The following is a 24,711-nucleotide window of genomic DNA, read 5'->3' as shown; positions in this document are numbered from 1 at the left end:
AAATTAAAACCAAAATAAAGATGCTGACACCCAATGCTTAAAGCTGTAATAGCAATGACTGTTAACAATACTAGTGGGCAATTCCTTAAAGCATTTGCATAACATTCCTTTGCCCACTATTTAAAGAACATTTCTACAGAGGAGTTCCAAAAGCGAAAACCAAATACTGCAGGTGGTAGAAGTCTGAAAAAAAGAAACCAAAAAATGCTAGAAATACTCAGCAGGTCAGGTAACATCTGTGGAGAGAGAAAAAGAGTCAATGGGCAGAATTTCCTGGAGCCCGCTGGAGCGAACAAGATGATGGGAGGGCTCGGAGAATGGCATGGGAGGGGTCATGTGTTCGACTCCCGGTGGCAGGAAACTTATCCTGCATTTGGTGAGGGGTGGGAAGGGCCCAATGCGGGCAAATTGCTGCTGGTGATGGGAAGAGAATTTGTCTCGTTAACGAGCCACTTGAAACCAATTACCCCAAGTTCACCAGGATTTAATGGTGACAGGTATTTAACACACGGGTCCCCTGTACCGTCAGAGAGCCGACCAGCAAATCCTGCCAGGTTTGCCGGCAGTGTACCCGGGGGGCCTCATTCACAGGCACTCAGTAGCCGATAGAACGATCTGGTATCGGAAAGGGGGAGCCTGACTGCTCTCCCATCTTTCTCACCAGCATTCTCCTTCCCCCTAGCTGGCAATCCCGTCTCAGTGACCCCCCATCCCACCTCCATTACGTCTCTACAGGAATCCAGCCATGATCACTGGTGAAGGCCTCGGAGTATTACTGGCAGCTGTTATTAATGGAGAGCTGCCGGCCTCTGATCAGCCAGTAGCTTGATTTTTTGAGGGTAGGATTTCCACCTTACTGAGGTCTTAACTCAGTGAGAGGCCCAATATAGTCCAGGTGAGTGCATGCTTATTGTTTAATTGTGGCAGGCCTCCTGTGGAAAGGCGACACGGGGCTCCCACCAGTTCTTCAACCAGTGGGCGGGGCCCCTGTCACCACAACCAAATTCCACCTAACCTTTCAGGACCTAACCTTTTATCAGAACTCAAGAGCTGCAAAGTGAAGCCTGTGGGCCTTATGTGGCCTGTGAGGCTAGGGAATCTGGTGCACAAACTCCAGGCAAAGCAATGTTATATCAACTTATATTTCTTACTTGCTGGCCTGTTCTGTTTGAACTTTGTGGGTTTACAGAATTGGAAGGATGAACACTTGTTTATATATGAAGCTTGAAATATAAACAAATTAATAGGCACCTTAGTTTCAGCTTGATGTGTGGCCCACAGTCCTCCATGGTATGCACCTAAGCAGCTCTCAAAGGCACAAAGGTAAGATACTAATGCATTTAAAATAAATGGATTCGTGTTTCTGTTGAACAAGTAGGCTCAGGAATTCCAAGTATTAAGCATATATCTGCTAACATGGCCAACAGTAATATCAAGTTATATTACAAAACTATTTTCTTCTGATCTAAAATGTTCTAGGGATTACCTCTAGAAGGTTCAATGATGAAAATATAAACCATAAAAAAAATCAGTTCATTAACTGTTTCTTTAACTTTGAATTATATATTCATAATCATTAGGTAGCAGAACATTCAAATAGATATCTGCTGGAATGGAAATACCACAATGCCTGTTGTAATCACTTTGTCACAAATATAAACAAATGTCGACTGACATTTTAAAATCAAACAGAATAAAAGTTCACAAAAATTAATTATTTCCATTTAACTGTTCACTCTACTTGGTTCTTACAACACTTTCAGGAAACTTCATATTGCATCGCTAATAGGTCTTTCATTCAAGCCTTGCTGTTTCTGCTTTTATTGTACACTAGAATATATGATGGTATTACAAGTTCTTAAACTATGCTGTTGAAGGAACAGAGTACTGACCGTACTAAACCAGCCCATGCTTGCAAAACTCAGAACATAATGTCTAATATGAGATGTGATTCCATGATTGGACAGTACTTGCTGAACAATCCTGAATGTTCTAAGAATTACGGTAACAACCAATTTGAGATCATTGGTCAGGCTTGCAATGTGGCTCATTTCGTTTGCTAGAAACTACATATATTCACATGCAGGGACCGATCCTCTGCAGGCAAAAGCAACACGTCCGAGCATTGCACCTTTTTTGAATTAAACAAAAGCGTAGCAGATAATAATTCCCTGGTGCATTCTCCATGGCAATGGCTTGACCAATCAGAGTCAACTTGCCAATCAATCAGTATCCTTTTCTCATGCAGTATAAATTGTTGCTACCTTTTATATCTGGCATTCTTGCATCTGTCCCGATGAGTGCAAGATGAAAAGCTCTGACAGCATGTCTCTTTTTTCAGCAATAATCTGCTACCAAGTGACTATTCTTAAGCCATATGTAACCCAGACAGATAATGAGCAGAAACAAAAATATGTGTACTTAATCAAAATTTCTGTAATTCAGCTATGAATTGAAATGAACAAAAACTGTCCCAATTTTCAATGTGCAGTGCAATTTTATCGCTTGATATAAAATCATGTCAGTGTGACTGTGTGGTTAGGCAGTCTCTTTAGAAAAGGAGAAAAAGATAGAGGAAAAGAACTCTTACCTGCTGTTGAATTTTTCTGGATGCTTTTCTCTCATTACGTGAAATCTGTGAGCAATTGATGCATCCTACACAAAAATATTTCAAAAATGTATTATACAAGAAGCAAAGAAGAGGACGATAATCAGTACAATTTAACTGATATATCATTCGGCTGTGCCTCATTTTATATTTCATAAATTTTGATACCAGTTATGCATTTCACTGATTTTAAAAAAAAATTAACTATTAGCTCTCTTAGTGACATGGCTTACAATGAGTCAGAAGACGTGTGTTTCATTATTTAGGTGCAATTGCATAGAGTACAGAGAACAAAAACAGGCCATTTTGCCCAATCAGTCCATTACATGGTTTATGCTCTGCTCAAGCCTCCTCCTATTCTTCCTCACCTAACTCCATCAGCATAACTCTCTATTGCCATCTCCCTCGCATGCTTATCTAGCCTCACCTTAAATATATCTCTACTATCCACTTAATCAGCTCATTTGGTAGTGAATTGCACATCCTCCCCAATCTCTAAGCAAAGATGTTACTTCTGAATTCCCTATTTGATTTCTTGGTGATTATGGGCAGGATTTTTTGGATGGTGGGGTTTCCTGCCCCAGCACCTGTGGGGATGCATTCCCTATCAATCATAGCAGTCCCAGAGCCATTTAACGCTCAGAGGAACATTAATTGGCTGGAGACAGGTCTTCTGCCCTTCAGTTGAGTGAAGACCCGCCTCAGAGAGCTGCCAACCAATCTGATAGGCTGGTAGTTTTGTAGCTTCAGCAGCACCAGTGGCTAGGACTGGGATGACAAGAAGTCCCGAAATTCTAAGTCCCGGAGTCCAGGACCAAATAAGTGTCCAAAGGTGGGGAGGGGACGTGAGGCCCAGGGGACGGGGTGGGGACCTAAATGGAGAGGCCAGGAGAGAAGGGAGCACCTGGGTGGAGGGAGAGGGGGAACCCGATATGGAAAGGGGGCCATGGGGGGAGACACCCGTCTTCCCATCAGAGGCTTGAGCAGGGTAACCTGCCAAGCCTCTCTCTGCCATTGAACTCCGCCTGCCAGCTTCAGAATTGATATCGGACATGAAGCGGCCCTTAAGTGGCCAATACTTAAAGGCCTCAATTGGGGTGAGGGCAAGCCCATGTAAAATTGCTGGGTCAGGGGTGGGCAGGAGGGCAGTGGGAAGGCCATCTTGGGAATTTTACAGGCCCTCACCTGCAAACCCACCAGCGGATGACAGCCTCTCTATTCAAGAGAAATAAAACAGCCTTCATCCTTTTCTGATCACTGTAACCTTGAATTTCTGTAAATCTCTTTTGCACCCTCTCCACTACCACTATAGCTTTTTCATAACATAACATAACCAGCTATAATCAGGATGTTTAAGCCATCCAGGGGATAACATTAGGATCACTAAATTATGGTGATCAGGCAAGTCACATTTCATTTTTTGAATCTATTCTATGATCTTTCCTTCTGCTTTGGGCATTGAGTTTTGCAACTTTATTCAGACTTAAAAGATATCTCTTTGCCTGTGCATTGCATTTTTTACTCTCCATTTTTAATACATTGATAAATGGTATGCAATATATATCAATTGGAGATATGTAGTATTCAGCAGTTGATTTGGGTATGGAGTTTAACTGCCCTTGGGGAAGTGTTGTGCTTGGGTAACAAATGGGAGCAGTCTTGGGGTTTGACTGTGGAATGGGCTTGGGGTTTTGAAGAGCTTGAGGAGCTGAAATTTGGGAACAAGAATGGTAATCCTTTGGTTGAGAATCCCTTGAGAGGAAGATTTGGCTAAACTGCCAGTGGTGGTTCTGGATTTTAGCACAACTAAGAGTTGAAGAAGAGGTTGGCTCATTATATTATATGTCATTAGGGAGTGGGGAGGAGAAAGAGAGCCTGATATTATTGGTTGTGGTCAAGGTGGAGGGTATGGTGTGGTGAGATTCCATGCTAGTAGTAGCGGTTTGTGACGTTGTAACCGATCCATGTAAAAACTGTATTTGGTGTTTTTGTGACTGTTTCCTCGGCGTGTACTCTGCTTGCGTCTTTGTCATTGCTTCTCTCTCTGTCCTTCTAAGTAATATGAATGAAACACAGGCAGTAATTAGGCCATTTAAAATTCAACTAGTTTGCTTTTTGTTTGAAGAAAACAAATGAAATGAGGAAAGCCACAGCCAGGAAGATAGTCTGAGCCTGTTGAAGGCCTCATCAACACACTTGCTGCTGGTCTCGCGTCCACAGGCAGCTTGCCTGCCATAGGACTGCCTGCCTTGCTGATGGGAGATTTCAACGGGGCACTGATGCAGGTTAATGGGAGTGACAGTGACTTCTGTAGAGTTCGGGGTTTACTTCTGCTCTTCCTGGTACCGCAGAAAGAGTTTTTTTTTAAGCAAAAAAGAAAACTTGTCTGGAGTTGGCAACCATGGAGGCCGTTGAAGAACACCGAGTGGTACAGGCCTATCACCTGCCCCACTCATATCTCAATTTAGTCCTAGAGTGGGCAATAGGCAGCTTAAATATTAAGGGCCTAACATCTGTGTGATCACCTAAAAACGTCCACACAAGTTTAGCAGTGGGACTAATCCCGAGGAAGATTGGGCGCAGGCTACCCAATTCTAAATTGGGAAGCTCTGCATCCTTTCCATGCCCGAAACATGTGTGCAACACATTTCAATTTCTACCATGAATATGTTTGTCTCTGTGTCTGACAGCTACTGATGATTAAAATACTTGTCTCAATTGTTAACAAAATTGGCTTTAAATCACGTGAAACAATTATATCAGGTTTGCTTCCTAACCTATTTTTTCCCCACATTCAACAAAAAGCAATTAATTCATTCCCCCTGAACATAATGTTGCACTTTCTGAAGTTTATAGGCCAAAAGCACAACAAATATTTAATTAGTAGTCTGCCTTTTCTTCTCACTTTCTCACACATAACAGACTCGGTTTTAAAAATTCTCTATTAAAAAAAGCCTCCTCTCTGCTTAAAAAGAAATTATAAATATTACCTGACTAAAGCTTTTAAAGTACATCCTCTAGTCATCAATTCCTTTCAAAGAACTATTGAGCAGTAGCTGTCAAAATATTCCATCAATAGAGTTGGCTGAAGAGTACTTATTTCTCCTGGGAAATTATGTACATGGGAGTAAAATGTCATTGGGTCAGGGGTAGGCCATTCAACCCTTTAACCATGTTCTGCTATTCAATTAGATTGTGGATCTGACCTCAACTCCTCAACTTATTCACCTGTGTATAGCCCGCAATACCTTTACCTATCAAAAACTGATCGTAGTCTTCGAAATTTCAGTTGACTCAGCAGCAACAGCCTTTTGGCGATCAAGTTGCAGATTTCCACTACCTGTTGTGCAAAACGTATTTACTGATTTTATTCTGAAATGGTAGAGGTAATTTTAAGATCATGGGCCATAACATTCAACTAATTTTGGAAAGTGCTGGCCCGCAGGGATTAGAAGAAATAAATACCTATTTACTTGGTCTTGAAAATTACGCTAACCCTTCTGTTCGCCGGAGCTGCTTGGGGCCTGCATTGAAAGGCTCCACGCAGGCCCCAGCAAACTCTAGCTCCAGTGGGTTCAAGGAGGCCACACCCTCTTTTTAGACAGCTCTTGCTGCTGTAAAGCAGGTAAGTTTAAAGGACCAGGGAAATTGACAGGTCAAGGAGAAGCTAAGTGTCTAAGGTAAGTGGATACGATTTGTGGGCTGCGGGGGGGGCGGCGGAAGTCCGAGGTCGGCAGGTGGGGGGATTGGAGGTCGGGAGGAGGTTGGGGGAGGGGGCGGGGAGATGGGGGTTCAGAGGTTGGAGGGAAGGTGGGGGTTTGGAGGTCAAGGGGTGGAGTGTGGGTCGGGTCAGGGATGTCCGGTAGTCCTGTGGGCTCGATTTGGGTCTTTACAATAGTTACCCAGAAGTTAGAGGAGGTTCTAATTTTAACTTTTTCTGAGTAACTATCATTGTAACCCTGGCAGAACCATCTGAAGTTTGCGATTTAAGCTGCATTTTCGGATGGTTCCCAGCATAGTGCAATTATCCAGAGGCAGTGTGCAACTCTGGACAATTGCCACGCAAACCCTCACCTGAGAACTTTGCAGAGGGATTCCCCAGCACATCTTTGGGGTATCCCCCAAATCCGATACTGGGGAGCGTGGAAGTTACGGCCTCAGGTCATCTTGTTTGGTATTTCTCCAGCATCTGCATCTACCCTATCAAATTCCTTTATCATTTTCAATGAGTTCACCTCTGCTCCATTCTAAGCAGAAGGGAATACAAACCAAGTTTATATAAGCTGTCCTCAAATGCTCTGGTAAATCTTTCCTGAGTTCATGGAATGGGTTCTACCAGTGCCCATTTCATGAAACGGACAGTTTCACAAATTGGGTATAACATATGGGCACCTAAATTCTTTTGCTCCTGTACAGCTACTAGTCTTGCACCATCAAGAGAATATTTTGACTCATCTTCAGATCTGAAGATTACATTTCACCACACTAAGCTCCACTTGCCTGATTTTGTCAATGTCCTTTTGTAACTTTTTGCTCAAATCCATGCAACTAACTTAACTATGCCTTAGGCTCCCAACTATTTTGTGCAACATTAGCTCACATTTGCCTTTGCCTGTCATCCACTACAGCTGCGAAAAGTTTGGCTTTCAATGGAAGTGGTGTAATGAAATTGGACAGTACAATAATTATGACTTTTTCAAAACAGGACTGTATAAACACACTAAACGGTGATTTGAAGCATATGGACCAGTTTTACATATGGCTGTTAATCACCCATATTGACTTTATTTGAATTAAATCAAACGAAAATATCTTCATATTTCAATGTAACTGTCAGAAAAGCTGAAAAGCATTAGTACTCTACAATGGTTGCTGCAATGCAAATCACTTCAACATAACTCGGATTTCAGTTTTACCAATTTGCAATTAGAATGACCACAGAAAAGTTCTTCATTTGAGTTCTACATTATATTTTGTTTTGTCTTTTGACCTTACATGTAGCTTAATTGCAAAAAGACACACAATTAGCATTTCATCTAATGAGCGTCACTTTTAACACTCATTTGTTATTTGACTTCCCTCAACTTACATATTTATTCACTGCTCATGTGCTTTTAAATATCAATTTAATCCATTACAAACAGCACAGCAAAGTTTAATTTCTCTTAAATCCCCCTATAAAGTATTCTTGGGACTGATCCATTCGGGTAAAATCTTAACTGTCTACAATGATTGTGGTTTGCAAGTCCAGCCAAGTCCCTTTGAGACTACGGATTAAGGGACACTAGTAATTTCCAACTTTCTTTACTTGCTGAGCCCTGGGATGAAAAGAAAAAAAGAGTGAAGTTCCTCCCTTCACCCTTTAATGTTATTCTGCTTGCATTGATTCATCCAGTGACGACTCATTATATTGTAGCAACTCGCTGATTTTCCTGGCTTTGTTCCAAAATTAGATTCTTCACCATCATTTTTTTTAAACTAAATTATAAAACCTTTATGGTTATTTAATATTATGTTGATTTATTTAGATATCAATTGCCCTGAAGTAATACTTCCTTTAGCTTGCACCAGCAAATTGTACGTAGCAGAAAGAGAGGAAATAATTCGGATAGCCCCCGAAAATGGGGGCGATTTGTGATTAACCCTCGCCCTTTCCTTCTCATGCAGGCAGCAAGCAATCTTGGTGCTGCCTACTCAATTACATTGCTTGCAGTCTAATGCTAAATGCATTGCTGAGTGAGGCCAACACCATTTAAAGCTCCCCTTGACTCTTACAGAGGAGGCACATTCTGCTAAAGCAGCTGGAAGAGGCTGGGCAAGATATTCTGAGTAGGAAAAACAGAAAAAAATAGTACAACAGCAGCAAGCATGCTCCAATGTTCTCAGGTATAGTAATGAAGGCCTTGGTGAAGGAGGTGGACAGGAGAAGAGATGTCCTCTATCCGCAGGGTCCAGGAGGCCCTTCAAACAGACTCTCAAAAGGCAATAGAAGCAGACAGTTGTAGTTAATGCTGCATTGTAGCTCTAAGGAATTAGATTGAGTGCTGCAAGAAGTTCAATGACCTCACACGAGTTGTCAAGGTCAGTGAATTCATCTTCAAACATCTTCTCCTACCAACTGAACCACTAGCCTCAAACACTGTTCAATTCACCAACTCCATCTGCACTACCTACCAACAATTCATATCTCAGATTCATACTTTCACTTCCCTTTCACACACTTAGCACGGCTGGAAGCACCACACACATATCTCTCAGTTTGCACACATTTCCAGCTTTTAAACCACAACGTCCACATCACCCAAACATATTGCATCACACTCACTGACACATTTCCCTCTCTTTTACAGGACAAGGTAGCATATAACTGTAGATAGCAGTACCTAACCAGCCAAGGATAGGTATGGGGGGTGTTATATCCTCATCCAATGCTGGAGACTCAACGTCAATGGAGAGAACACAACTAAGCATTGGTCAGCAGCAAGGCTCAAAGCATTGAAGATGTTGGTGCACTCATATGTAATCCTCCTTCTAATGTCCCTCTTTACTTCATCCCGCAATCTCATCTGATTTACAAAGCTTCAGATGTCTTAAGAATGCACCAGCTGCTTTCCCCTCCTCCCCTCACCAAAGGGCCACCCTTTTGTCTGTCTCCTTTCACATACAGAAAGACTGCAACCTGGTCCAAAAGGGGTGCAGGAGCAAGAAGTGATAGAAAAAGAAGAAACTGACAATGAGAAACACTGTTATTTGCTCTGAGGCCAGTTCAGATACTGACACCACATGTACTTTAGAAGATATCACAGATGGGATCATTTTTTAATTTGTTTATGGAATGTAGACCTTGCTGTTAAGACCATCATTTACTTACCATTACTAATTTCCCTTGAGAAGGTGGTGAGTCAGCTTCTCGAACCACTTCAGTTTGTGTAGTGCTGGTATACCAGTACTTGCTGTTAGGGAGGAATTTCCAGGATTTTTACTCAATGATAGTGAAGGAACAGCGATTTCATAGAATTACTGAATTGTTATGGTGTAGGAGGCCATTCGGCCCATCATGTCTGCACCGGCTCTCTGAGCATTTTAACTTACTGCCAATCTCCTGCCTTTTCCCCGTAACCCTGCACATTGTTTCTATTTAGATAATCATCCTATGCCCTCTTGAATGCCTCAATTGAACCTACTTCCACCACACTTCCAGGCAGTGCATTCCAAACCCTCACTACTCGCTGTGTGAAAAAGTTTTTTCTCACCTTGCATTTGCTTCTTTTACAAAACACTTTAAAACTGTGTCCTCTGGTTCTCGATCAGTTTACGAGCGGGAACAGTTCCTCCCTATCTACTCTGTCCAGACCCCTCATGATTTTGAAAACTTCTATCAAGCCTTCTTTTCGCTTTCTCCTCTCCAAGGAAAACATTCCCAACTTCTCCAATCTTTCCTCATGACTGAAGTGCCTCATCCCTGGAACGATTCTCGTAAACTTCTTCTGCACTCTCACCAATGCGTTCACATCCTTTCAAAGGCCCGGAACCTTTCATTTTACTCCAGCTGAGGTCTAACCAATGTCTTAGATAACTTCATAATAACCTCCCTGCTCTTGTACTCTATGCCCCTATCAATGAAGCCTAGAATACTGAATGCTTTAGAAAAGCTCTCACTACCTGTCCTGCCACCTTTAATGACTTATGTACATGTACAGCCAGGTCTCTCTGCTCCTGCACACCCTTTAGAATAGTATCCTTTATTTTATACTGCCTCTCCACGTTCTTTGTACCAAAGTATATCACCTCACACTTCTCCGTGTTCATCTGCCACCTATCTTCCCACTCCACCAATGTGTCAATATAGTTCCAAGCAAGGACAGTGTGTGGCTTGGAGGGGAACTTGAAGGTGGCGGTTTCCCCATGCATCTACTGCCCTTGTCCTTCTAGGTCGTAGAGGTCACGTGTCTGGAAAATGCTATTGAAAAAGCCTTGGTGAGTTGCTGTAGTGCATCTTGTAGATGGTGCACTATTGCTACCATTGTGCACCAGTGGTGGAAGGAGTGAATGTTTAAGGAGATGGATGAGCTGCCGATCAAGCCGTTTGTTTTGCCCTGGATGATGTCGAGCTTCCTGAGTGTTATTGGTGCTGTACTCATCTAGGCAAGTGGAGAATATTCTATCACACTCCTGACTTGTACCTTGGACAGACTTTGGGGAGTCAGGAGGTGAGTTACTTGCTGCAGAATTCCCATCCTCTGACCTGCTCTTGTAGTCACATATACTACTGAAGACCACTTCTAAATTTTGCAAGACTGATACTACTGTCACCCACCTCCAACTCACAGGTCTGCAGTTCAAAAGCAATCTTGCCGGGATTCACTAAGATCAGTGACGAGAAGTGCAAGCTTTTATCAGATCTTTCTGGATTCTTATATTATTGAATTTCATGAAGCTGACTTTAGTTGGTTACATGGGAGCCATTGCTAACCAGGTCAGACTTCATTGGAGCTGCTTTAACTAACCTGGACTGACTGCGTGGGAGCTGCTTCAACTAACCTGGACTGACTGCGTGGGAGCTGCTTCAACTAACCTGGTCTGACTGTGTTGGAGCTGCTTCAACTAACCTGGTCTGACTGTGTTGGAGCTGCTTCAACTAACCTGGTCTGACTGCGTGGGAGCTGCTTCAACTAACCTGGTCTGACTGTGTGGGAGCTGCTTCAACTAACCTGGTCTGACTGCGTGGGAGCTGCTTCAACTAACCTGGACTGACTGCGTGGGAGCTGCTTCAACTAACCTGGTCTGACTGTGTGGGAGCTGCTTCAACTAACCTGGTCTGACTGTGTTGGAGCTGCTTCAACTAACCTGGTCTGACTGTGTTGGAGCTGCTTCAACTAACCTGGTCTGACTGCGTGGGAGCTGCTTCAACTAACCTGGTCTGACTGCGTGGGAGCTGCTTCAACTAACCTGGTCTGACTGTGTTGGAGCTGCTTCAACTAATCAAATCGCAAAATTGTACATAGCTGATTTGATTATGCATCAAATACTATAGGCAAGAAATCATTTGCATAGCGCTGCTAGACATGCTCAATTCCCCTGTAGTGGGCAGCCCGCTCACTGCTTCCTGCATGTCCCGCACGGTGTTTTAAACTGATATGGGAGCACAAAGCTGTGTGTGTCCAAACATGTGGAAATGGCACGGTCCTGATGTCACACATCCCAACCAGCTGATGTGATGCCTGATCCCAAAATTGGGCAACGCAGATCCTGGGAACGCCTAAGTTTTTAGAAATGAACAAAGAAGCATGAAATGGCACTTGCGGCCTGTGGTAGCATTATATAAAGGGCCAGGTACTCTGGTTGCAGGTGAGTAAGACTTAAATTTTTCCAACTGAAAAGATCCTGAAAGTATTCTGGAATGTCTTTGGAGGTGTTTTGGTGTATTTGCTGCAGAATGTTTCTGCATCCACACAGGGTTGGCCGAGGAACTGGTGACCTGTCCACCCAAAGGTTGCAACTGGCATCAGGGCAGCAGTAACAGTGCCCCCCGATCTGCAACACTTAATGGAAGATGGAACAGATGCTGCAGAGAGGGCAAGTTCTGCACCATGCCTTCTGCTCACTTGGAGCCAGACTCTGCCAGGCTCTTCAAAGTGACAGTAGGCTGTCTGGCAGGCTAGCCAATGCATTCAGAATCTCGCTCATCAATGTTCTCCTGCATGCTGCCCCATTCAGGTCCTCAAGTGAGTCCTCTGCAGCAGAACTAGTCTGCCACTTCAACCTCAGGAGACCTGGCAAATGACATTCCTTTACCTGTGGTCTACCTGCTGTCCAGTTGTGCCCGGATAAGTCAGTGTGTGTTGTTCCCACCTTTTTTTAAAAATTCATTCACGGGATGTGGGCATCGCTAACTGGGCCAGCATTTATTGCCCATCCCTAATTGCCCTTGAGAAGGTGGTGGTGTGCAGCCTTCTATACTCTGAGTCACATGCAACGCCAACATCTGAGATGGTGGCTGCGAGTGTCAAATCAAGGGCGTTGTCATCAGTGATATGCTACTGTGTCCTTTTTCATCCTTGTGTTCCTGTGGTTGGGCAGACAGCAGTTCTTTGGTGTCTGAAAGCAGGAAATTAGATGGGGGAAGGTTGGTGTGAGGGAAGGGGATGGGTGGAAAGCAAGAGATCCGTGGTCACAGCATCAGCAGCTTGCCCATCATGCCAGATAGCAGGATGAGGGTGAGCTGGGAGTTGATAAGGGGCATAATCAGGAACATGCCATCATTCCCAATGTTCTTACATACATACGAACAGACGAATTAGGAGCAGGTGTAGGCTATATGGCACCTCAAGCCTGCTCTACCATTCAATAAGATCATGGTTGATCTGACTGTGGCTTCAATACCACTTTCCTGCCTACCCCCAATAACCTTGGACTCCCTTGCAAGTCAAGAATCTATCCACCTCTGCCTTAAAAATATTGAATGTCCCTGGCTGCACCACTCTCTAGAAAAGAGTTCCAGTGACTCACTACTCTCAGGGAAAAGAGTCCTCCTCATCTCCATCTTAAATGGGGGATTCCTCATTTTTAAGCTGTGTCCTCTAATTCTGGTCTCTCCCACAATGGGAAACATCCTCTTAGCATCCACTCTGTTAAACCCACCTCAGGATCATATAGGATTCGTTAAGATCATGTCTCATTCTTCTAAACTCCAATGGATACCAAGCCCAACCTGTCCAACTTCTCTTTATGAGACAACCCCTTCATACCAAGAATAAGTCGAGTAAACCTTCTCTGAACTGCTTCTAATGCAATTATGTCCTTTTTTAAATAAGGAGACCAAAACTGTACACAGTACTCCAGATGTGGTCTCACCAACACCCTGTAAAATGTAGCAAAACATTTATAAATTCCATTCCCCTTTCAATAAATGGCAACATTCCATTTGCCTGTTTTTCTTGGCGATGTTGGATACGATATAGGCCCATGATACTGGGGGCCATCTTCTCCTTAGGGCTCAGCAGTTGTAAGTGTACCGGTCCCCTGCCAGTTCTGCTCTCCTCCCTTCTATTACGTGCCACCTTGTCCTGCAAGTTAGAAGGTAGAATGTCAGTGGTTGTTCAGCACTGTGATTGGTTAAAGTGCCTGCTATAGCTGAATAGCTATTGGTATGTGGATGCAAAGAGAGATTAGTGTGTGCAGGATTAACAGGATTGGTACATGTGAGGAGGATGAGGTGTAGTATCTGAATGTTAGGCATGAGTCCTGAGTGCCAGGAAATGGTGCTGATTGGTGAGTGATGGAGTTTTGGTGCATTGGTACGGCGAGTAGATGATGTCATGCTGACCACCCACGTGAGGTCATTAGACATCGGCTGCCGGGTTCTCGGGTCCAGACTCCAGGAATTAACCCTCCTGGCCACCTACTCCCACTGCCTTTCGAGGGTGGCATTTGAGGGTTCGCTGGTTCCCTTGTGCGAACATGGTGCTTCTCTCCTCCTACCCACCTGCACCACTAGCCTCCAGTACTGCCTTGGTCAAAATGGGTCCTTTTGTGTCCCCTGATGTTCATTTTTCAAGAATTTCCATGGTGGCAATCTCTTTCCCACCTTCCCTTTAAGAGGCAGCCTGCCTTTAAGAAAACCACAGGCTATCTGTAACACATGAAGCAATACTGCTGGCGCCACCTGTGGTCAGTGTGTGCAGACTTCTGAGGCGTCGCCCTGTGCATCTTCTGGGGTACTTCCAGGATACCACCCCCCTGAGAATGGAAGATCTGGACCAACAACTAGAATTTTGATTGGTACAACATTCTTACAACATTATGTTTTATATAAAACTAATATACCTGTAGCTAAATTTGGAAAGATAATTGCATCAGCACACTTCTGCTATTTCACATTGAAAACAGGTTACACATTTCTTATTCATCCATGGGATCTAGGTGTCGCTCAACGCTCGCATTTATTGCCCATCCCTAATTGTCCTTGAGAAAATGGCGGTGCCTTCTAGAACCACTGCAGTCTATGTGGATTAAAGTTATTGTAGTGGTTTTAATACAACTTGCTACAGCCATTTCAGAGGGCCGTTAAAAGTCCGCCACATTGCTATGGGTCTGGTGTTACATATAGGACAGTAAGTCCCATTTCTGAATGAGTTATATTCGCCACGTGCATGTTGAATCGGCGGGATCAGAAGTGGATGTCATGTCCAACAGCGGCTGCCGACAGCAATTACCCATTGACTGGGTCCCCTGTAGGTGCTTTGATCGCCACATGGGTGCAATCAATGGTGCCCTGAATCTGTGGGAAGCCAGCAATAGCATGCTTTGCTGGCTATCTTCATCTGTTTTGAAATGTATAAGGCATTTACCCTCCACAAGAGTGCATCTGTGATAAGCTTTGTCCAGTGATGTGCTGCAGACTGTGACACGCCACAGAGATTCCCTGCAGCACCCCAGAATGGGCCTGAAGCATAAAAATTTAAGGCAACAGTCACTTTTGGGCAGAGGGTGTCCCCCAACACAGTTGGATGCAATCTCAGGGCCTATAATTTCGCAGATGGAAATTACTGTCTCCCTTGAGAGGCAGATCCTTCTTCTGCACTGCACTCCGTCATGGCCAGATAGTTGGATCTTAATGGGTAATGGTGCCTCTGCTGGCTCCTTCCCTTTTGTAAACCTAGTTGGCCCTAAACCCCTTTAGGGTATGCTGCTTGCTTTTGTTGGCAGATGCGTTGATGCTGTCTCCTCTCCCTTCATCTGAGGAAGAGCCTCCACCTGACATAACAATCTCCATGTTTAAGCAATTAGATTGCTGAGGTGCAGACTGACTGATGTTATGGTCAGTCTGTTAGTGGCTCTTTTAAGGCAAAAAAGCTTCTTATCCATAGGTTTTTGAACAATTTTGAACAAAATGGTTCAGGAACAATCTAGCAAGTCAAAACTTAAGCAATTGATATTAACTCCTACTGCCACAAACTTTGCTCCTTCTGCAGCCCGATATCCTGCCCTGGATTGAGAAAGTGCTTACTGTGAGGTCCCTGGCTGCACTTGAACCAACTGTGAAACCGCATGGACTGCTTAAAATTGCAGTGCATTGCCTCTCTAATTAGTTCAATTACCCCTTTAATTGACGTCGGGCAGGCTGTCGTCTTACGGGCACTCCTGCCTCTCGAAATATCGAGATGTGGCGTGATGGTGTCGAGACCCCCTCCCGACGTCATCATGATCTATTTTACAGCGCGTTGAGAGTATCTTGTACCCACTCCTGCGCCATAAACCTCAGGCCATTAGTTCTTTGTAAATTGCAATATTGGACGACATGGAATGTGTAACTGAAACTAGAGTGCCATTACGCATAAATTAAGAATTAAATTTAGTTTTGGAAAAAATAAACCACTCTGTAACCAACGTCCTGTTACTGATACTTCCTCTGACGGTGCTCAGACTTAAAAAAAAAGATTCAAGCACTAATTCTTTTCAGATGAGCAAATCTTTCAAGATGTAACAAGCATACATTTACGGTTAATCCTACGCTTGCAATTTTTTTTAAACCAGATGTAATCAACATGATCTCCTAGATATCTACATGCAAAATGCTACTGAAGATTAGTATTTTTTTAAGCAAACCTAAAATTATAAGCCCAACATTTAAATAACAGAACTGATCTACTTAACACTGAGTCACTATCATTGGATATATTTACATCGAGATAGAGCCCAGTTCAGTTCAAAAGGTGAACACAAACACTATCTCTGATGTGATAAATAAAGAGCCAAATGAAATATTTGTTTTTGCAGAAATGTAGGAGCAAAATATTGTTAAATATTAATACGATTAGCGCTAATTGCCTTATTCTGCTTGTAAGGAGCGCCTCTTAAAAACATGGAATGTGACTGTACATTTTCTTAAATTCCCTCCTTTAATGGATAAAGAGTTTAAAAAGAATTCAGAAAAGTATATTGATGATTTTTTCATAAAAAGACGATATTTCAATCTTTTTAAATGCTGAAGATAAATTGAAATAATTGCACAATAAATAGAGCCACCTTTTTGTTACTTGCTAAATTATGAATGTGACTGCAATGTATAACTGTGGAACTAACATTAAGGACAACCACGGAAACAAAACCATATCAATGTAAAACATTCATGAGGCCTACCCAAGAACATAAATGCCATAACAAATATCGCAAAATTATCTCCTGGTAGTCTGTGGCTGGGTACAAAAGAACATTTGTCATGTGATGTCACAAACCTTCAGGTCTATATTTACCACCCTTTCATGAACTCATTTCCATTTTGCTATATGATCATATTATGGTAAATAAGGTTGGAAACAAAATAAATATGAAAAAAAAAACAATTTAAAGTACTTAATAACGAGTGACAAAAAGCTGGTGGTAAGGTTAAGAATTCAATCTCAGGCTCGAGCTCTGAGTTAGCAACCTGTAATTTACTACTACCAATCTCCTATCCTTCATATATGTAATTCTTTCTGCCAGTTACAAGATTGATATCACACCTTTGCTTGCATCATCAAGGATTGTAATATGTACTGACAATCCACCTTCACTAGGATCTGAAGGAATTTACAAAAGGGCAAAATCAAATTTGAAATGCATTCAGCATTATCAAAATAGACAGGCTGAAGGGAGTTAAAGATAGTTACATGACCTTATGATTCACATGTCATTCATAAACTACTTGAGCTTCAATTCCAGAGTTTCTGATCTAATTTGATCCCACATTGCTGTTGCTGCATTGTAACTCTTTCTCAGCCTGTCCATTTTGCTGTAAAAGTGGTTCTATTCTTTTGCATTACAAGAATGTGTTGCACAGCTCAAGGTTCTATCTGCTGTTTGAAGATTGCATAAGGAAGGAAACTCTGCTGGTAATAAAGAGATTTATTTTCTGTGCAGGTGCAACGAAATAAAAAAAGCACCTTCAGTACAGAGAGGAAATATTCTGCTTCATGAATAAGTGGGATAATCACATTAATCAAAAAAAAAAAGAAAATGCCATGTTATCTGAAAGGAAACCTCAAATTTTCCAATATGAATAAAAATAAACAAAATTTTAAATTGAAAAGCCATTATATAAAAAAACAAGCATTTTGCTCAATTTACTTTTTGGAGTAATTTGCAGAAAATCATTTTAATCCAAGTGGTGCTGTGGCATAATAGTAACATGTAAATTTTCTGGTTTTGGCCTTCCACTTCATTGAATTGCCAAGCTCAACTGTGCTGCTATGGAGTGGTGCCAGATGGGGGCTTACAAAAGGTAGCAAAAATCTGAAAGTGGTCACAGGGTTCTCATGTACCACTGAAGCTGGGTTTATGAGTAGCACAGAGAAGGCCTTGGTCTCGGCCATTCAGCTACAGTTGGTGCATGGGAAATTGAATGGAATGGGAAAGTTTTTACTTTAAAAAGAGAAACATGTCCTGACCCAAAAGCTTCTTTTGATTAAATGCAAGCATGGAATAACAAGTTAGGCACAATAGGGGTCAGCACATCTGATTCTAAGCACTTCTGATATTCTGGTATACAAATTATTCCTGATTTTGCATGGTTTTTGCATCTATCTGAAATTACTAAAATATGTCGCTACAGTAGGACTACCTTCTGAGTAGAGTTCAATTTGTAAAATATATATTTGCTCCTAGGATGTGGGCATTGTTGGCAGGGTCACATTGATGTAAGAACGTGATAGTGTGCCTTCTCCTTAAACATTTACATTCTATGTGCTGAAGGTGCTGTTAGCTAGGGAATTCCAAGATATATATTCACTGATGAAGCAATGCTTTATGTCCAAGTGAGGATGATGTGTGACTTAGAGATGAACTTGGAGGTGATGGTGTTCCCATGACAAACCTTCTCAATAGAAGGAATAAACAACTGAAGCGACCTTGGTGAGTTGCCACAGTGCAACCTGTATTTTGCACATACTGTAGCCATAATATGCAGCTGGTGGGGGTGGGGTGGAATACTTTATCTAATAGCACAATGGAGGATTAAGCAGGCTGCTCTATTATGGATGGCGTCAAACTTCTTGAATGTTGTTTTGGCTGCATCCACCCAGACAGACAAGTGGTGAGCATTTCATTGCATTCCTCCAGGAGGACATCAAATATTAAATTTGAGCCTCAGATGGCGGAAAGGCTTTGAAGGGTTTGGAGGTGAGCCACCCATTACAGAATACACAGCCTCTGTTCTGCTCTTGTAATAATGTTGACATAGCTGGGCCCCTTCAGTTTCTGGCCAACGGGAATGCCCAGGATGTTGATGTTGGGGGAATCAGTGATGCCGGGTGTTCCTGAAAGACAGGCAAGGGGCTGAATTTTTCCTTGTTGAAGATGGCCATTGTCTGACATTTATATACGTGAATGTTACCTGTCATTTGTCAGTCCATGTTTTGCTGTTCCCCAGGCCCTGTTGTAGATTGGCACGGGCTGCTTCATTATCAAAAAGGCTATTTTCAAGATAGAAAATAGGCCAGTAAGCAGCTGGTGCTATATCATTTGGCCGTTTTATTAGTGGAGTAAACACATTGGAAAAGTTACTGATAGCAAACACGCACACTAGAAATTGAATCACTGCTATATGAAGCTATATGCTAAATTTTAAAGGTAACCCTGTGATTTAAGTAATTAATTTTCCAGCAGTAACAGCTGGTTCCTAAATATAAATAAACGTGAGGCAATAAACTACTTAGCAAAGATTATTACTGCTGCACAAGCAAAGAAGGGTATCAAATTGCTTCCTCCTCCTCCTGCTGCCATTGCCAGCTCTCTTTCCTTCTTTCCTGAATGTATTGACTTGGCTGCTTGCTGTCCCGCAGGCATCTTTTGCCCTTCAGTGCATTGACCATGTGCGAGTCCTGATAGTGAATTAGTGGAACATCAAAGCCGAGCCTGGTCCCAACATCCAGCTGGCAAGCATTTCTTGAAGGGGCCACTGGATATGGACTGGGAATTTTGATCAATTCTTCCCTTCTTCTGGTGTGGATTTGAACCTGCAACCTTCCTGGTTGTTATGATTCAGCAGTTCATTGGATTTGTGGGAAAGATAGGCACAGATTTGGGAGGAAAGGCTTGTTGACAAACTTTGGAGATGGAAAATTGAAGAAAGTAGTGTAAAGAAACAAGATTTGGCAGCTAATGAGTACAGCCGGAAAAAAAAACAATAGTGTTTGTACTAGGCAGGAATACTTATTGTTGGCACGGATCTGATTTTCCTTTTCACATTTTAGGCTTGTGGATGTTTTTATGGGATAAAATCATGATTGAATTAATTAAAAACATCTAACTGCTTCCAGGTATGTCATTGGTATAGTGACTCATGTTAATCATTTTGTTGCATCATAATTTTCTCTATCTTGAGATTAGACACTAATACTTCTCTGAGGAACTGTAATTGTATTATAAATGTGAATCTACAATGTAGACATATTAGCTGAGTGACTCATGTACACATACTCACTTCCTTATCCCCACCCCCACAAACAGACTCATTTCAGATGTACAATACTCTTCCAATTTAATTTTGTCTGCACTACCATTTGGAAGGACAAACACAATGGGCAAGAATTTGCTGTTAAAGTAACAGTGAGGCTAATTGCCCTCACCATTATTTATACCTAAATGGTATAGCAACTTCAGGCAAAGAGAAGATGGGTATTTAAATGGCAATATCCAAAAGTTACTGTCTGAGTTGTGTCATTCCACGCTTAGCTTCACAAAAAACGGTATTTCGCTAACTGCCCCATGTGAAGGTACCATATTTTGGGGAACCATGGAGCTGAATTTTACAGGGGTGAAGGGGTGAGCTGGTTGCGAGCTGACTGACTTTAAAGGGCTGCCCAACGATAATATGCTGGCGGCTGCCTTAACAAGGCAATTGTGGGGCTAGCACCCCTCAGGGAAAGGAAGCCCCGCCCTTGAGAGCTGCTGGCCAATCTGAGTGGTTGGCAGCTCAATAGTCCCAGCAGTGCCAGGGCTCATTAGTGGCTGCTGCTGGGACTACAAGGAATCTCTTGAAGATGACCCGTGGTAACCAGACTTAGAGCTAAGTCTGGGGTTCTTGGCCTGGGAGGGTTTGGGGATCCGGGGGTGGCAGGGGTGGGGTAGGTTTGGAGGGTCAGGCTTTGGAGGTCATGGAGAGAGCTACAAAGAGGGGGTAATATCTTTGGGGGGAGGGGGTTGCGTGCACCTGATGGGCAGAAGGCACCCATCAAAGGAGTTGCACCCCCTAGAATGGTTAGAACATAGAAGAGGCAATTTGATCTGTCATATCCACGTGTGATAGATATGAACTAAACTCAGCAGAGAAAGCTAAGGCCAGGATTTTCTGACCCTGTTGTGGCAGGATCCGCCACAGGAGATTTGGCAGCCCAGCCAAAAGTCCATTGACCATTTGACTGGAGGATCCTGGGTGGCGGGCGGGGCCTGAAAACCCTGCCCTATGTCTATTATAAATATAAATACCCTTCTAATAATCATTAATTATGGCACTGAAAATTAGCCAGTATAAATGTGGTGTCACATTCTCTCAGTTATTAATTGTTGCTGGAGATGTAAAACATTGTCAAATTTATTTTTTAATTTTTCCTTTGTCTCTCTTTTCTTTATCTGAATACAATCTTTCTTTCCCTTTCTTTATTTTTCTTTCTGTACCCAAATTGACATTGAATTCACCCAATAATTTGTGCTGCCTTCTCAGTTCTTCCACTGTTTATTTCTCAATCCTTCAATCTAGTTCAGGAGATATACAGTTAGTTGCCCTGTTCACTCAGGTACTAGATGTCCTGCCTCACTCACTCCACCATTACCAGCTTGCACTTTCAGTAACGTGCCAACATAAAACCTTTTAAAACCTATGCGTGTGCGAGCTAATCTAACTAATGGCAGATACTGTTAGATGTCCTTTTACATTAAAATCTGGGCCCATAAAGATGAACATAATCTTCCAAGTGTCAGTATGGCTCAACTGGTAGCATCTTAAAGCCAGATGTTTATGTGTTCACACCTTGCTTGACTTCAGCATTTAATCCAGGCTAGGAGTACTGAGGGAAATGCTATCCTTTTGATGAAATGTTAAATCAAAAAGTCACTACTATAATCTATTCTGGTGAATCAGGTAGATGGCAACAATCTCATATCACTTTTCAAAGAGCAGAGAATTCTCTTGGTACAAATCATGACTTGAAACTTTAACTCGGCTTCTCTCTCCACAGATGCTGCCAGACCTTGAGTATTTCCAGCAGTTTCTGTGTTTATGTCAGAAATCTCTTTGTGACCTAGCTAATATTTCTCCCTCAAACTAAAACACATAATGGCTGATTTTTTCCAGGTATTTTTATTTTTATTTTTGTTTTACACATAATGACTAGTTACTTATTGCTACTTGTGGGACCTCGCCGTGGAGAAAATGGCTGCTATGTTTATAAACATAACAGCAGCCATTGTCTGTGAAGTACTTTGAGATTTTCTTGAAAAATGAGATAAGGAGCTATTATATACAAATTCTTTCTTAGCCAATGCCTCAGGTTTCTTCCCAGCTTCCTGTCCAGCAGTTAGAGTAGTAAAACTTCAAGGACAGAAGGAGGCTACTCATCCCACTGTGCCTGTGCTGACTCTTTGAAAGAGCAGTCACGCGTAAACCCACATCCCCACTTTTTATCTGTAGCCCTGTACCTTCCTCATCCTCAAGCACTTGTCCAATTGCCTTTAATTATTAGTAGGATCAGTTTCCAAGTAGAGTGTTTCAGATGCCGACAACAATTGAATGAAAAAACTTCTCTTTATCATCACCCTCGAACCTTTGCCGATGTATGATTTTAAACATATGACCTCTAGTTAGTGTCCTACTTGCCAGAGGATTAATTTTTCTCTATCTATTCTTATTAAAACCTCTCTTCAAGATGAAAACCTCAATTAGTCACTTCTTAACATTTTCTGTCCCAAGATGATTAATCCTAACTTTTCCAAATTTTCCGTATAACGTAGAGCTGTCATCCCTGTACTGCAGCACAGGTTTACCAGAATGGTACCTGGATTCCAAGGGTTAAGTTACAAGGAGAAATTACACAAACTGCAGTTGTATTCCATGGAAGTTAGAAGATTAAGGGGTGATTTTGATCAAAGTTTCAAAACATTAAGGGTTACCTTTGGGATGGAGAAATTACTGGTTGGGGAATCTGGACTAGGGAACATAGTCTAAAAGTTAGAGCCAGGCCTTTCAGGAGTGAAATTCGGAAACAGAAAAGGTGGGCAAAATTTGGAACTCTCCTCCGCAAGATGTAGTTAATACTAGTTCAATCATTAATTTTGAATTTGATATTTATTGGGATTGATAGATTATTGTTAACTAAAGGCATCAAAGCATATGGGCATGTGACATTAGGTCACAGATTAATCCTGATTTCACTGAATGAAGAACAGGCTTGAGGGATTAAATGCCCTACTCCTACTTCTATGCTGCACATATTCAAATATGTTCCCAACTCCAACAACTTTGAACATCAGTCTAGGAGGTCACGAAGACTACAGATAGAATTGTCGATCTCTGAAGGAATCAAACAAGGCTACAATTTCCTGTGACTGGCTGAGGTGCCAGCATGTTCCCTCTTCCAGGCCATTTGGAACATGCCGCTTTGGTGGGAGGTGGGTGGTACTGGCCTACAAGTGGTAGGTAGCCTATTAAGACGAGTAAAGGACCTATTAAGGCCAATTTCTGAAGCCAAAACAAATTTTCCATTCGGTTGGCGGGCTCCTTGTGGTGGCCAAATTCAGTCGATGCATGGAGGTGGTGGCCTTCCACCAGCAGACTGGGGTATCCACACTCCAACATCATTTTAAGCCCACCCCCAATCCTGCAGTCAACATTCCACCTCTATAGTGGCAGTCTGGAAGCCGTGGCAAGTCTTATTTGAACCAAAGCATCTTCCAGGGTGCCTCCATCTCTCTCTGTTCCCTACATTGACAGCTCCCACCTCAAGGTGGGGCTGGGGATCTCTCAGTGCTGGAGGGCCTCCTATTGGAGCCTGCTTGCTATCCTTAACTGAACAGTGTGCACATAACCTGGCTGCTAATTGGCCAGTGTTTAAATCAGATTTCAGATGGCAATACAATGTGGGGTTAGGCCCCGGAAATGGTCCAGATGATGGGGTCCCAAACCCAGGATTAAAATTCAGCTCCACAAGTGACCTTAAATTCCCTCTCTGAAAGCCAGTTAGCTCCTCCCGGTTAAGTCTGCCTCCTAAGGAATGAAAGCCTTCCAGCATCTGGGTTAGTGCAGTTCTTGAAGATGCCAGCTTACCAAGGGGAAATAAAGCCCTCTCAGCAGCATATGTGTGGGTAAGACAGCTGCATAATATTTGACAGTCTGAACTGTTTCCATATGGAATTGGGAAAGTGAGGAAGTGCCAAGCAATCTGGCTACCTCCCTGGAGGCCCACACAACACGTGTTTCCATTAGTAATATGTTGCACATTGTCTTCCAGCAGCCTATATTCTGGAAGGAACAGATCAAATGGTCTGGAGCACCTTCAAACCTATTCAAACCAATCTTCTGACCCTGTGAAGATTAGGAACTCTTTAGCAGCCAAAAATAAGTGCTACATGGTGGGTAGAAATGTCTCCTGCATCCTTTACACAAAGCTGCATCAATGATCCTGTTGTACTTCACTCACATGAACATTAATTTAAGGCCTTGACAATAGCTATGAGCAGGCCATACAACCACACTGGCGGGTTTAATGGAGGAAGGTGGGAAAGTTGGGTTTGGTGGAAATAAATCAAGCCTAACGCAATCCTCACATGGCTTGCACACGTAGGAAATGTAGCTGATTACCTCACTCTAACCCAAGAATATGGAGGCCAATTGGATTATCCCTGGCATCAGTCTGGTTGAGGTCAAATAACTCAGCACTCAGTCCTGGGATTTTCCAACTCTGCTTGACTGCTCATTGGATATGCTCACTAAGTTATGAGGGGAGTTACAAATCTAGTTGAACATACATATTTTTAATAAAAGATAAAAGACAGCTGAGAGTATATTACAAACTTGAACACACTTAAGGGATTAAAATGAGCAGGAAAACTTCAAAAGTAAATCTTGAACG

General features: G+C 42.5%; 1 protein-coding gene across 9 annotated transcripts in view; it reads right to left on the bottom strand.

Annotated features, from left to right (window-relative positions):
• The window catches only part of LOC144686492 (diacylglycerol kinase beta-like), a 691,325-nt gene that overhangs the window by 191,150 nt on the left and 475,464 nt on the right, over positions 1–24,711 (bottom strand). For all 9 annotated transcript variants that reach the window (XM_078551766.1, XM_078551771.1, XM_078551773.1 and 6 more), the window contains one exon: positions 2,591–2,655. In XM_078551766.1, coding sequence (XP_078407892.1) covers positions 2,591–2,655 — 65 coding nt within the window. The remainder of the gene's footprint in view (positions 1–2,590; positions 2,656–24,711) is intronic.

This window comes from Cetorhinus maximus, chromosome 11 (assembly GCF_964194155.1).
Source record: "Cetorhinus maximus chromosome 11, sCetMax3.hap1.1, whole genome shotgun sequence".
Taxonomy (NCBI): Eukaryota; Metazoa; Chordata; class Chondrichthyes; order Lamniformes; family Cetorhinidae; genus Cetorhinus; species Cetorhinus maximus.
The sequence above is the reverse complement of the archived record's forward strand: the minus strand, read 5'-3'. Positions and strand labels throughout refer to the sequence as shown.